General features: G+C 35.2%; 2 protein-coding genes across 2 annotated transcripts in view; one reads left to right on the top strand and one right to left on the bottom strand.

Moving 5' to 3' along the window:
* Positions 1-14233, bottom strand: part of Epc2 (enhancer of polycomb 2) — a 137189-nt gene that overhangs the window by 93204 nt on the left and 29752 nt on the right. The gene's annotated exons all lie outside the window — the stretch shown is intronic.
* On the top strand, positions 11902-12333 carry LOC113182799 (translationally-controlled tumor protein-like). The gene has a single exon (XM_077798393.1). It carries the CDS (start codon positions 11917-11919, stop codon positions 12331-12333), a length of 417 nt encoding a protein of 138 aa, XP_077654519.1. The 5' UTR covers positions 11902-11916.

Genomic DNA, 14233 nt, shown 5'->3' with positions numbered 1-14233 from the left:
AGAGTTACACCATTCATTTCTTCATACAAGTACTTAGGGTAATGATGTCCATCTCATTCCACCATCTTTACTACCCCCATATCCCCTACCTTCCCTTCCCTCTCCTTTGCCCCATCCATTCTTCCCATGCTCCCTCTGCTCCCCATTATGGATCAGCATCCTAATATCAAAGAAAACATTCAGCATTTAGTTTTTGGGGATTGGTTTACTTCACTTAGCATAATATTCTCCAGCTCCATCCATTTACCTGCAAATGCCAGGATTTTATTCTCTTTTAATACTGAGTAATATTCCATTGTGTGTATATACCACATTATTTTTATCCATTCATCTACTGAAAGGTTGGTTCCACAATTTAGCTATTGTGAATTGTGCTACTATAAACAATGATGTGACTGTGTCCCTGTAGTATATGCTGTTTTTAAGTCCTCTGGGTATAAATTGAGGAGTGGGATAGCTGGGTCAAATGGTGGTTCTATTCCAAGTTTTCCAAGGAATCACCATACTGCTTTCCATATAAACTGCACCAATTTGCAGTCCTACAACCAATGTATGAGTGTGCCTTTTTCCCCACATCCTTGCCAACACTTGTTGTTTGTATTCTTAATAACTGCCATTCTTACTGGTGTGAGATGAAATCTTAAGGGTAGTTTTGATTTGCATTTCTCTAATTGCTAGAGAGGTTGAACATTTTTTCATATATTTGCTGACTGATTGTATATCATATTCTGCAAAATATCTGTTCAGTTCCTTGGCCCATTTATTGATTGGATCTTTTTTTTTTGGGGGGTGTTAAGATTTTTGAGTTCTTTATATATCCTAGAGATTAGTGCTCTTTCTGATGTGCATGTGATAAAAATTTGCTCCCATTCTGTAGGCTCTCTAGTCACCTCACTGATTGTTTCTTTTGCTGAGCAGATTTTTAATTTGAATCCATCCCATTTGTTTTTTATTTTATTTCTTGAACTAAGGGAGTCTTAATAAGGAAGTCGGGGGCCTAACCTGACATAATGGAGGTTTGAGCCTACTTTTTCTTCTATTAGGCATAGAGTCTCAGGTTTAATTCCTAGGTTCTTGATCCACTTTGAATTGAGTTTTGTGCATGTGAAAGATAAGGGTTTAATTTCATTTTGTTGCATATGGATTTCCAGTTTTCCCAGCACCATTTGTTGAAAAGGCTCTCTTCTTCAATATATGTTTTTGATGCCTTTATCTAATATGAGATAACTTTAACTATGTGGGTTTGTCTCTGTGTCTTCTATTCTGTACCACTGGCCTACAGGTCTATTTTGGTGCCAATACCATGCTGTTTTTGTTAAAATTGCTATGTAGTATGTTTGAGGTCTGATATAGTGATGCCTCCTGCTTCCTTCTTCTGGCTAGGAACTGTTTTGGCTATTCTCTCAATTTTCTATATGAAAATATTGCTTTTTCTATTTCTATAAGTATGAAAAAGATATTTTTTTGTTTTCTTTTGGAGACAAACTAGGTTCTATGTCTACCCTGATAGAAATGAACAGGGCTAAAATTTGAATCCTAGCTTGTCTGGCTCTCCTACATCAATTTTTTAGCTTTCAGATTTATCCAATGAGTTAGGCTGCATACAAAGTCATTATTTAAGAATTTACATGCAAAATTCCTCATTAAATATAGCTGATAGCTACTCCATCTCCCAAAAGAAGCAAACTTATTACTAAAGAACTGAAAAACTTATAAAACCACAATGACAAAGCAAATGAGATGGGCCAGCACGAGAAAGTACAGCAAACATCAGAGAAACTAAATCAAGAGTGTGCTGATTCGGAGGCTACAAGCAGATTCAAATCTTTGCAGAAAAGCATAAAATTAAGAACTGAGTCCACTTATTCAGAGGTTGAGGCAGGAGACTCACAAGTTTGAGGCCAGCCTGAGCAACTTATTCAGACCCCTTCTCAAAATAAATTTAAAAGATGCTGGGGATGTAGCTCAGTAGTACAGTGCTTGCCTAGCATCTGTGAGGCCCTAGGTTAAATTTCCCAGTACAGTCATCCCCAATAAACCTGGACACACCTAATTCACATAAATCCAGAAGCAATGGGGATTTTGAAAGACTAGTTAGAAAGAGCTAGAATGAACAAAGGCCTTCCTTTAACTTGTCCTCAAAAGAAAGTCATTCTACACAGACAGAAGAGGGCACCACTAACTTAAGGATATTGTGAACCAGCCCAAATCTACAAAAATGAAAAGAAAATTTAACTAAATCTAATTATTTAAAGAAGACAACAATTAGCGTCATCTCTATTGATAAATTCTCAGCCTGAGGGAGGGGGGTGAAGAGAAAAAAAGAAAACTTTAAGAAAAATGCTCCAAATTTAAATACAATCACATACCACATAAAGATATTTTGGTCTCAACAATGGACTGCATATATGACATATAAGATTATCACCTAATAACATTATAGTTTTCATCTCGGTTTGTGAGAGTACACTCTACAATGTTCACATACAAAGTCTCTAAACAATGCACTTCTCAGAACATCTTCCTAGGATTAAACAGTGCATGTGAAGAAGCATGTGGGGATATGAAAAAATCAGCTTGAATCAGAAATTTAAAAATAAGATCAGAGAAGGAAGCAAAGAACAAATGTGAAGAGATGACTTTGAACTCAACAAAGAAAAGATTATCTCACATTAAGGCTAAAATTATTAGAAGCCAAATGAAATGTATCCTTAAAAACAAAACAAACAAACATAAAACCCACATGTATTCTGCATAAGACTAGTCAAATATCAAGTGACTGAAAATAAGGTAAAGACAGAAGTAAAACAGGGTAAGAAAGATAGTAGGGAGAATGTTAATCAAGCAAGGAAGGAATGACATTCACATAATTGGCATCCTTGAAGAACAAAGAAATACAAGAAAACTAGGATTTAGAATTACATTCAAAGAAAAGACAACTATGAAATTACCAAGCAAAAAAGGACACAAAGAAGCAATATGGACAAATAATATGTCCCAGACCTTGTTTTCCCACACACATGCTGACTTCGTGACATATAGTTCAAACCACCTTAACCCAAAAACCAGCTTAGAATTTGTAGTCCCCTAGGCAAGCTCAAAGTCAAGAATGGCTATACTGAAATGGTTTCTTCAAGAAAGCCACTTCAGTCATGATAGTCCTTCCCTCAATTTAGCACAGATGAGTGTGAATTAGGAGAAAAAGGCCAGCTAATAGCTTCTCTCTTGAGAAAGGTAAACAGAACACATGTCCCAACATTCTCACTTACTGCCTGAGGGACTGATACTTTAGATGTCTAGGAGCCACAGAAAACAAGAGAGCTCAGTAGCTTCTTGCAGCATTAGAGAACCTGTGCCACTAAAGAAGCCAGCACAACCTAGTGCAATCAGGAGGAAGAACTTAGTTCAAAACTCAGTTCAGCAGCTTATTATGACAGAGAATCAGCAGTAGTGCAGTGAGACACCAGAGTGCAAAAGATTATAAGCAACTTGAAAAGACAACAGCAAACCTCTCTAATTGAGAAATTATACACACAAGCCAAAGAAGATGCATCTCCAGATAAGATCCCACAGGCTCTCAGAATCCCTAGCTGGGCTGATTTGTCAAGGTTTTGGCCTCATACAATATCAGTTTTTAAAGACTAGGAGAGGTAGCTGTTTTTTCAATGTATAAATCACAGCAAAAAAGAAATTTTTTTTAAAAAAAAAAGCCTAAACAGTAACTTATGAATTACAAGAATTCAAAGTAATTGTTTTGAACAATTTATTACAAGAGAACACCAACACAAGTAAATGAATTCAGAAAAATGACTCATGTACAAAATGACAGTATCAACAAAGAGATAAAAATTGTTTTTTTAAAAAAGAATCCAATTGAACTTCTGCAGCCAAAGGAAAAAAAATAATTGAATTGGAAACTTCACTAGAAGTGTTCAACAGAAGACTTGATCAAACCTAACCAAAAAAAAAAAAAAAAAAAGAATCAGTGGTCACATGGAATTATTAAGTAAGAGGAAGAAAAACAAAAAAGAATAAAGAAAAGTGAGCCTAAGAAAATTGAGGAAACCTATTAAGTAGACCAATACACAAGTAATGGGAGTTTATGGAGGAGGAGGAAGAGGGAAAGGAGCCAAGAGCTTATTTGAAGACATAATGGTCAAAAAACTTCCCAAATCTGATAAAGGAAATGAACATCTAAATTAAAGAAGTTCAAAGTACCACAATTAGGACAGCCCAAAGACATCCATACTGAGATACATTGTAATCAAACTATCAAAGGTCAGAGAGAAGGGTTGGAGTTGGGGCTCAGTGGCAGACCACTTGCCTCACATGTGTGAGGCCCTGGGTTTGATTCTCAGCACCACATATAAATAAATGAATAAAATAAGATCCAACAACAACTAAAAAAAAAAACTTTTTTTGAAGAGAAAATCCTGAGAGGGGGAAAAAATTACTTATGGGATCTCCAATAAGATTAACAGGGAAAGTCTGGCACCTATAATCCTAGTGACTTGGGAGGATGAGACAGGAGGATGGAAAGCTCAAAGCCAGCCTCACCAACTTAGTGAGGCCCTAAGCAACTTGGCAAAACCCGATCTCAAAATGAAAAACAAAAACAAAAACAAAAGGCTGAAAATGTGGCTCTGTGGTAAAGCACTTCTGTGTTAAATCTTCAGTACCTCCACCAAAAAAAAAAAAAAACTGAATATTTCAGAGAAAATATCATACACCAAAAGACAGATAATATATATAAAGCACTGACAGAAAAAAATGCCAAACTAGAATAAAATATCCAGCAAAATATCCTTCCAAAATGAATAAATAAAGATCTTCTTTGATAAAGAGTTCATCACTATTACAGCTATTTACCAAACTGCTAAAGGAGTACTTTAAGTTGAAAAAAAATAAAAAGCATACAAAAATGTGAAACTCTCTGATACACAGAATCCTATAATATTGTAATGGTGGCATGTATATCACTTTTAATTTTGTTATGCAATTTAAAAGACAAAAGCATAAAATGTAACTATAATTATAAAACTATGTTAATGCATACAGATTTTTTTTTAAAAGAAGCAATTTGTGCATCCGAAACACAAAATAATAGTGGGGGGAAGTGTTACATAGTTTTTCTATATGACTCAAAGCAAATTATCCGTTTTCAGACTATTATAACTCTAAGAGATGTAATCCCCATAGTATTCAAAAACAAAAATATCTCAAAGATACAGAAAAGAAAATTCAGAAAGAATGAAAATGTCACTACAAAAAAAATCAACAAAAACACAAAAAGGAGGCAGAGGAACAAAACAACAAAACATATAGAAAAATGACAATACTAAATCCTTCCCTATCAGTAGTTACTTCCAATGTACATGTAGTAAACTTCCTAATCAAAAGATAGAGAGGATGAATGTATTAAAAAAAATTCCAATTATATGCTGCCTATAAGAAATTCATTTTAGACATAAGGACACACAAAAGAGGCAGTAAAAAGGATGTAAAGACTAATTCCATGCAAATGATAATCAAAAGAAAACAGGGAAGGTGAAACTTTTATCAGACAAAACAGACTTTCGTCAAAAGAGTAAAGAAAGACATTACAAATTAATTCACCATCAGAATGACAATTATAAATATGTTAGCACAATACTACACAATTTTATGAAGCAAATATGGAGAAAACTGAAGAGGAAGCATACTTTTTAAACAACAGAAATAAAAGATCTCAACATCCCAAGTTACATTAATGACCAACCAGATAGAACATCACTAAGGGTACTTGAAGAACACTACAGACTAATTGGACCTGAGACACATACAGAACTCTTCAGCCAACAACAGAATAATATTTTCTTCCCAACTATATATGGAACATTCTCCAGATCACATATTACATCACAAGTCAAAAAACAAATTTAAGATGACCAAAGTCATAGTACATATCTTCAATGAATAATGGAATAAAACTAGAAATCAATAAGAAAACTGGAAAATTCAAATATGTGAAACTGGAAAATTCACAAATATGTGAAAAGTAAACAACATACTCTTGAACAACCAATGGGTTAAAGAAGAAATAGCAAGAAAAACTGTAAAATATCCTGAGACAAATGAAAATGAAAACAAAACACATAAAAATTTATGAATGTAAGAAATGTAGTATGAAGAGGAAACTTTATAGTCCTACATAACTACATAAAAAAAAGGGAATCTCAAATCATCAACCTAACTATAACATGTCAAGGAGCTAGAAAAACTTTGAAGCTAACCCAAAGATAGAACACCAAAAGTTGTGTTATGTTTGAAGATCAATGAAACTGACATAACTCTAGCAAGATTGATTTTTTTTAAAAAAGAGACATTATCACTGATGGTGTTAAACCACGACGCAAAGAAAAGACCACCGATTCCAATTTTAAATCAAATTAAAGTAAGCTTGTAATTCCAACTAGCCAGGACTGTCTCTCCCAAAAGCTGTGGGTTAGAGGACAGTGCTCCAGTTCTCTAGGAGTGCAGATTTATAGCATAAAAAGTTGCAAAAGAGGGGCATCTTGAGAACTTACAGATAACAGAATTTTGACAAGCATAATACAAAGGCAGGTAGGTAGTAGGTTAATAGTCTAAATGGTTCAGCATTTAGGGAGTAAATTTGGATCCCAACATCAGAATTTATGAGGTGCCATTAGGGTTTCAGAGAAAAGTTGTTATCTGGCCAGGGAAAACCAGGCATGGGTGAGTTCAAGACACAGGCAGGCATTCCAAGCAAGTTTAGAAATTGCAGTAATTTATATTTTAATTTTTCATGACTTTGTGACGAGATGACTCCCAATTTTAAGATGGAATTGGGCTCAGTTCATCAATGTCATGATATAAAAAGGATAAAAGACTACCAACAAATTAAGATACATTAGAAGAAATGAGCAAGTTTCAAGAAACAATCTGCCAAAACTGAATCATGAAGAAATAAAAAATACAAACAAAATTTTAACTAGTCAGAAAGTCACACCAATATTCAAAAATTCCCAATAAAGTAAGTTCAGGACCAGATGACTTCAATAGAAAATACCCAAAACTAAATTCAACAACACACTAAAAAGATTCAAGGTTGGTTCAACATATGAAAACCAATCACTGTAATATGCCAAAATGAAAAACAAAAATCATAATTATTTCAATTGATGGAGATAAATCAACTGACAAAAGTTTACATTCCAGCATTGTTCATTAATAGCACAGAAGTGGAAGCACCCCAAAAGTCCAAGGACCCTAGAATAGATTTTTTTTTTTTTTTTTAGTTTTTAGTTTTTTATACTTGTAGACAGACAGCATGTCTGTATTTTCTTTATGTGGTGCTGAGGATAGAACCCAGTGCCTCACACAAGCTAATCAAAAGCTCTCCCACTGAGCTATAGGCCCAGCCTCCAGAATTGATTTTTTAAATGTGGTATTTACATGCAATGGAATATTATTCAGCCCTAAAATGCAGGATTTCTGTCATATACTATAACGTGAGTGAATCTTCAGGGCATTATGTAATTGAAATAAGTCATCCACAAAACATATGTATTTCATGATTCCATTTATGAGGCAATCAAAGGGAACATAAAGGAACATAAAGTAGAATGGTGGTTGCTAGGAGCTGGGGGTGGTATATAACATGTGATTAATATTCAATGGGTACAAAGTTTCAGGTGGTTGTTCTTTGGCGGTTGGTTTTTTGTTTTGTTTTGTGGTTTTGGTTTTTGTTTTTGGTACCAGGGATTAAACTCAGAGGCACTCAATCACTGAGCCACATCCTCAGTCCTATTTTGTATTTTATTTAGAGACAGGGTCTCACTGAGTTGCTTTTAGCACCTCGCCATTGCTGATGTTGGCTTTGAATTTGGTGATCCTCCTGTCTCAGCTTCCCAAACTGCTGGGATTACAGGTGTGTGCCACCACGCCCCACTGAGTTTCAGTTTTAAAAGATGAAAAAGTCCTAGGCATGTTTGTCTAACAATGTAATACAGTTAATATTTCTGAACTATATACTTTAAAAGGTGAGGTTTTCAAGATGGCAGAATAAGGAGGTTGTATGATGTTCCTGGATGCTTTGTGAAGTGAAACCAAGAAAACTGACAGGCAAGGTGAGTGAACAACAAAAAAAAAAAAAAAAAAAAAAAGCAGGGGGACTTTACTGGAATTTAAAAGTGGTCATTCAAAGCAGATCAGTCCTCAGGAGTTTGGATATAATAAAATAAGGAAGAAATCCCCAAAGGCACAGCCACTGCCACAGCCAGGCTGGAAGCTCCAGCCAGACAGATCCCTACATGAGCATAGTGGAGGGATAAGGAAATTAAAGGAACCCATGTTTTGGGGATGTCCAAGGTGTGTCTGGGTATGGAGCATTTAGAGATCAAGCACAATGGCGGTAAAACTGAAAGATAAGCTGCACAGTATCCATGTGTGGGAAAAGAAGCCACCATCTCTATAGGTAGAGGACTAAGCAGCTGCTGGGGGGCGGGGGAGGGGGAGATGCCTGGCAACTGAGGGAGCCGATTCCTGGCAAATCGCAAATCTGGCCTGAAATACAGGCCCAGTAAACACATGCTGTATGATATAGAGTGTGCTAAAGTGACCAACAGAAAATCAAATATGGAGAGAGGTTTACACAGGGACAACTGGTCAAAGAAACCCACCCAGATCTAACCCTTCCTCCTTCCCTCCCCCTCCAATCCAACTGCTTGCAGGACTGGCTGGGAGAGATGCATCTAGCCAGGAACTTGGAAAGCTAGAGCAGGATAAATTGTTTGGAGAATGAACATGAGACCAGGAAATGTGGAGTCTGCAGGTAACATAGGGGACTAGGAATTGGGTCCCTGGCCACAAGATAGAAACTAGGGGAGATCTCTGGAGTGAAGTCTTCCAGCAAGTACTGGGTGCTGGAGGTACACTGACTTAAAATCTCCAGGCAAATAAATTAGCATTCAGTAAAGAGCCTCCAGCCCTCTTAAACCTAAACCCTGCCTCCAGGAACTCTGCCTACTGGATTACCTCTCTCACTCCAGCAATCCAGATGGTGGAACATCACACTCCAGAAGACCCCACCTAAAACTGCTGAGAAGAGAAGCTGAGAATATTTTGAACTTCAATGTAAAGAATTCTTTAACTTTTCATGAAGATTTTTAAAAATTCTTAACTGTTTAATCGTGGCCTTAATGGTACATGGACATTTATATAGTCTCCTATTTTTTTTCTTCTCATCTCTAGTATTTTTCCTTTTTCTTTGGGGGGGGGGGGTTTGCTGGAGATTGAACCTAGAGCCTTGTGCATTCGAGGCAAGCACTCTACCAACTGAGCTATATCCCCAGCCCATCTCTAGCATTTTTTGAAGCCAGTTATTTTACATGGATTAGTTTTTTGTGAATTAGGATGTTTGTTTAGTTTTATTTTTGTATTCTTTTAATCTTTTTAAAAATTATTGCTTTATATATTTCTCTCCTGTTTCCCTTGATTTTCTTTTCTTCTGGAAACAGCCAGTTTGTACTATTCTTTCACTCCACCTTTAATCTTCTTCTCCTGTCTTCTCTCCTCCTCCCTCATAATCATCACATCCTATCACTTCTGTTTTATCCATGTCCACCACTTGAAAACATAAACCCTTTTGCAAACTTGCTGTTTTTATCATAGGCAATAACTCATCATGTCACTTCTGTTTATTGTGATAATTAACATTGCAGAAATCATACTAGGAACTATTTGGTTTAGTGGTATAAAGTTTCCATTGGTTGTTATTATTTGTCTCTCCCTAAACAGCGAGATACTGGAAACCTTCAGGGACACTGTAAGTCTACTGCCTCAGATCCATACTGTTAGTTAGGTAGACACACAAACATGAAAAGACAAGGGAACAAACTGCCCCAAGCAAACCAAGGTACTCCAATAACAGAATACATCGACATCACAGTGGAAAAAATGTCAGAGAAGGAGTTTAGAAAATACGTAGTTAAACTGATCTGTGAAGTAAAGAATGATGTAAGAGAGGAATATAGGTAGCAAAGGATCACTTCAATAAAGAGATAGAAATTCTGAAAGAAAACCAAATTCTTGAAGTGAAGTTAACAATAAACCAAATTAAAAATTCAATAGAAAGCATCATCCACAGACTAGACCTCTCAGAAGACAGAACCTCAGGCAATGAAGGCACAACATATAATCTTGAAATAAAATGGACCACGGAGAGAAGATGTTAAGAAACCATTAATACAACTTCCAAGAATTATGAGATAACATGAAAAGACCAAATTTAAGATTTATCAGGATAGATGAAGGCACAGAGATACAAACGAAAGGAATGCAAAATCTTTTCAATGAAATAATATCAGAAAATTTCCCAAATCTAAAGAATGAAATGGACAATCAAATACAAGAGGCTTATTACTACAGGAATCCAAATGTGCAAAATTACAACAGACCCCACATCAAGGCACATTATAATGAAAATGCCTAGCATACAGAATAAGACTAGAATTTTAAAGGCTGCAAGAGAAGAATATCAAATTACATATAGAAGAAAACCAATATAAATCTCAGCTGATTTCTCAACCCAGATTCTCAAAGTGAGGAGGTCGTGGAATAACATATGGATGCCAACCAAGAATCCTACACATAAGCAAAATTAAGCTTTAGATTTGAAGACGAAATAAAAACCTTCCATGATTAACAAAAAATAAAAGAATTTGCAACTAGAAAGCCTGCACTTCAGAATATTCTCAACAAAATATTCCATGAAGATGAACTGGGGAAAAAAAAATGTGAAAATAAGTGAAGGAAGAAAGGAAAGGTCAATCAAAGGAGAACTAATTCAAATTAAAAACTAGGATGAGCCAAAATGATGGAGAACACAAATCATATCTCAATAATAACCTTGAAAATTAATGGCCAAAACTCATCAATCAAAAGACAGACTGACAGACTGGATTAAAACACAAGAGCCAACAATATGCTGTCTCCAAGAGACTTACTTAATAGGCAAAGACATCTACAGACTGAAGGTGAAAGGATGGGAAAAAACATCACTCACGTGGACCGTGTAAACAAGGGGTTTCTATCCTCATATCAGATAAAGTGGACTAGAAGCAAAAGTTAATCAGGACAAAAAAAGGATGTTTCATACTGCTTAAGGGAATTTTACATCAACAAGACATAACAATCATAAACATTTATGCTCCAAACAATGGAGCATCTACGATACATCAAACAAAACCTTCTCAACTTCAAGAGTCAAATAGACCACAACACAATAATACTAGTGACTTTAACACACCTCTCTCTCACTACTGGACATATTTCCCAAACAAAAACTAAACTACAGAACTAAATAATACAATCAATAATTTAGATTTAACAGACATATATAGAATATTTCACCCATCAATGATTGAATGCACTTTCTTCTCAGCAGAACACAGATCATTCTCTAAAACAGACCATATTATGTAAGCTATCACATATGTTGTCATACAATTGTAATATTACCTTAATATATTTTAGCACCTGTCAGGTTATTTTGTTAGCTCCCTTTCTATTGATATTAATTTTTGTGTTCTTGCTTTTTTCTTGATTAGACTTGTTTAATTTTTATCAAATTTTAGCTGTATTATTCTCTATTTCATATATTTCTGCTCTCTTATTTTTTCCTTCCTACTACTTAATTTGAAAATAATTTGAGTTTTTCTGCCCACTCCCCCTGCACTCCCCAGCGCTGCTCTGCACAGCAAGCTCCCGGTTCCTGCTAATCTAGTGCTGCTGTTGTCTCCCTCCAATCGCCATCATATTATCTACCCAGACGTCATCAGCCACGATGAGAAGTTCTCTGACATTTACAAGATCCAGGAGACTCTGGACGGCCTCTGCCTGGAAGTGGAGCACAAGATGGTCAGTAGGACAGAGGGTAACACTGATGACTCACTCCTTGATACAAATGCTTCGGCTGAAGGACCGGAGGGTGAAGGTACCAAAAGCACAGTAATCATTGGTGTTGGTATTGTCATGAACCATCACTTGCAGGAAACCAGCTTCACAAAAGCAGCATACAAGAAATATATGAAAGATTACATGAAATCAATCAAAGGCAAACTTGAAGAACAGAGACCAGAGAGAGTAAAACCTTTTATGGCAGGGACTGCAGAACAAATCAAGCACACCCTTGCTAATTTCAAAAATTACCAGTTCTTTATTGGTGAAAACATAAATCCAGATAGCATGGTCGCTCTCCTACACAACCATGAGAATGCTGTGACCCCATATATGATTTTTTTAAAGGATGGTTTAGAAATGGAGAAATGTTAATAAATTTGGCAGTTACTTTGGATCTATCATCTATCATCATAACTGGCTGCTGTTTGTCATCCACACAACACCAGGACTTATGACAAATGGAACTGATCTCATCTTGAGCACATTTAGGCATTGTTTTTTAAGAAAACAAAGTTCATTTAACTAAAAAATAATAATTTTTGATTATTATTCTAGCTTCTTTCTGATACAAGTCTTTGTTATAAATGTTCATCTCAGTACTATTTTATCACAGAGATTCTAATATTTTAAGCTTTTATTATCACTTAGTTCAAAGCACTTTTTATATACTTGTGCTTTCTTCCTTGACCTCAGATATTTATAAGTGCACCATTTAGTTTTGAAAAGGTTGGGTGAGGCATTCTATATATTTTAAAGTGATTGATTTCTAATGTAATCAGGCGGGAAACAGTCTGCATGATTCAAATTTTTAAAAAAAGTAATGGAAATGGTTTTTTATTGATTGTATTGATTACATAAATATCAAAACTGAAAATAAAAATAAACTTAAGAAACTAATACTTTCACATTCTCTCACACAACACATGCACACACATAAACCAATCACACAAACCAATCAAAATTTATTGAAAGACACTAAAGAATACCTAAGTAAGAAATGGTAAATGTTTTAGGGGATAATTATGCTTAACCTGACTTAAATATTGCTTACTGTAAATGTGCAATGAACTATTATATGAAACCCACTGATATGTATAAATTAAATTTTAAAAAGATAAATAAATGAAAACCCATTTCCTGTTCATGGAATAAAACACTTAATACTTTTATAATAACAATGCTCCTCAAAGGGCTCCACAAATTCAATCTGACCCCTATAAAAAGAATCCCAGAGGCCTTTTTGTGCAGTGACAGAAAAGCCAATTTTAATATTAACATGGATCTGTCCAAACTGTTAGAATGTCTCTTATCAAAAAAGAAAAAGTAAGCATTATTGAGAATGTGGAAAAAAGGGAGTCCTTACAGACTGTTGGTAGAAATATAAAAGTCATTATAGAAAACTCTGTGGAGTTATCTCAAAATGGTAAAAAAAATTAAACAACCAGATTTAACCAGAATTCCCAATACTGAGGGGTAAATCTAAAGGAAATAAAATCAGCATGTTGAGGAGATGTCTGCATTTCCATGTTTATTGCAGCACTATTTATTCAGCAAGATATAGAACCAACCTGAGTGTCTATCAATGGATGAATAATAAAGAAAATGTGACATATATACACAATATAGGATACTAATTAGTTTATTCATTGAAAAACAAAATTCTGTCATTTGTGACATGAATGAACTAGGAGGACATTGTGTTAAATGAAATAAGGCAGGCAACTACACACAAACACTGCATGATCTCATTCATGTAGAATCTTAAAAAGCTGGCCTCACGAGAGAGTAGAAATGTTTTTATCAGTCTGGGATGGGTGAGAGAAGAAGGGATGGGAAGATGTTGGTCAAACATATACATTGAGGATAAAATTCTACAATAGGCAAGTAGGAAGTAGATAAGTGATTTGGGGGCATGAGACCTGGGGAGGATGGAGAAGAGGAGAAATTGGGAACAATGGCTACTGGTTTTTAAGTTTCTTTTTTGGGTGAAGAAAATGATCTAAAATTGTGGTGATGACTGCATAGCATTGGAATACTAAACACCATTGGACTGCACACTTTAAATGGGTTAATTATATATTTGAATTATCTCTCAATAAACTGCTTAAATGAATTAATTCTAAATACTAATTAATATCTTGGCCAAAATTTTAATAGTGAAAAGAACAGAAGCTGATGACCAAGTAAACTCAAGGTAACACACATAAAATTAAAGAAGCTTGCTTTTCTCTTATAGCACTCAGAGGGAACAGTTTTAGCCATCCTTGTTCCA

This window comes from Urocitellus parryii, chromosome 1 (assembly GCF_045843805.1).
Source record: "Urocitellus parryii isolate mUroPar1 chromosome 1, mUroPar1.hap1, whole genome shotgun sequence".
Lineage (NCBI taxonomy): Eukaryota > Metazoa > Chordata > Mammalia > Rodentia > Sciuridae > Urocitellus > Urocitellus parryii.
The sequence above is the reverse complement of the archived record's forward strand: the minus strand, read 5'-3'. Positions and strand labels throughout refer to the sequence as shown.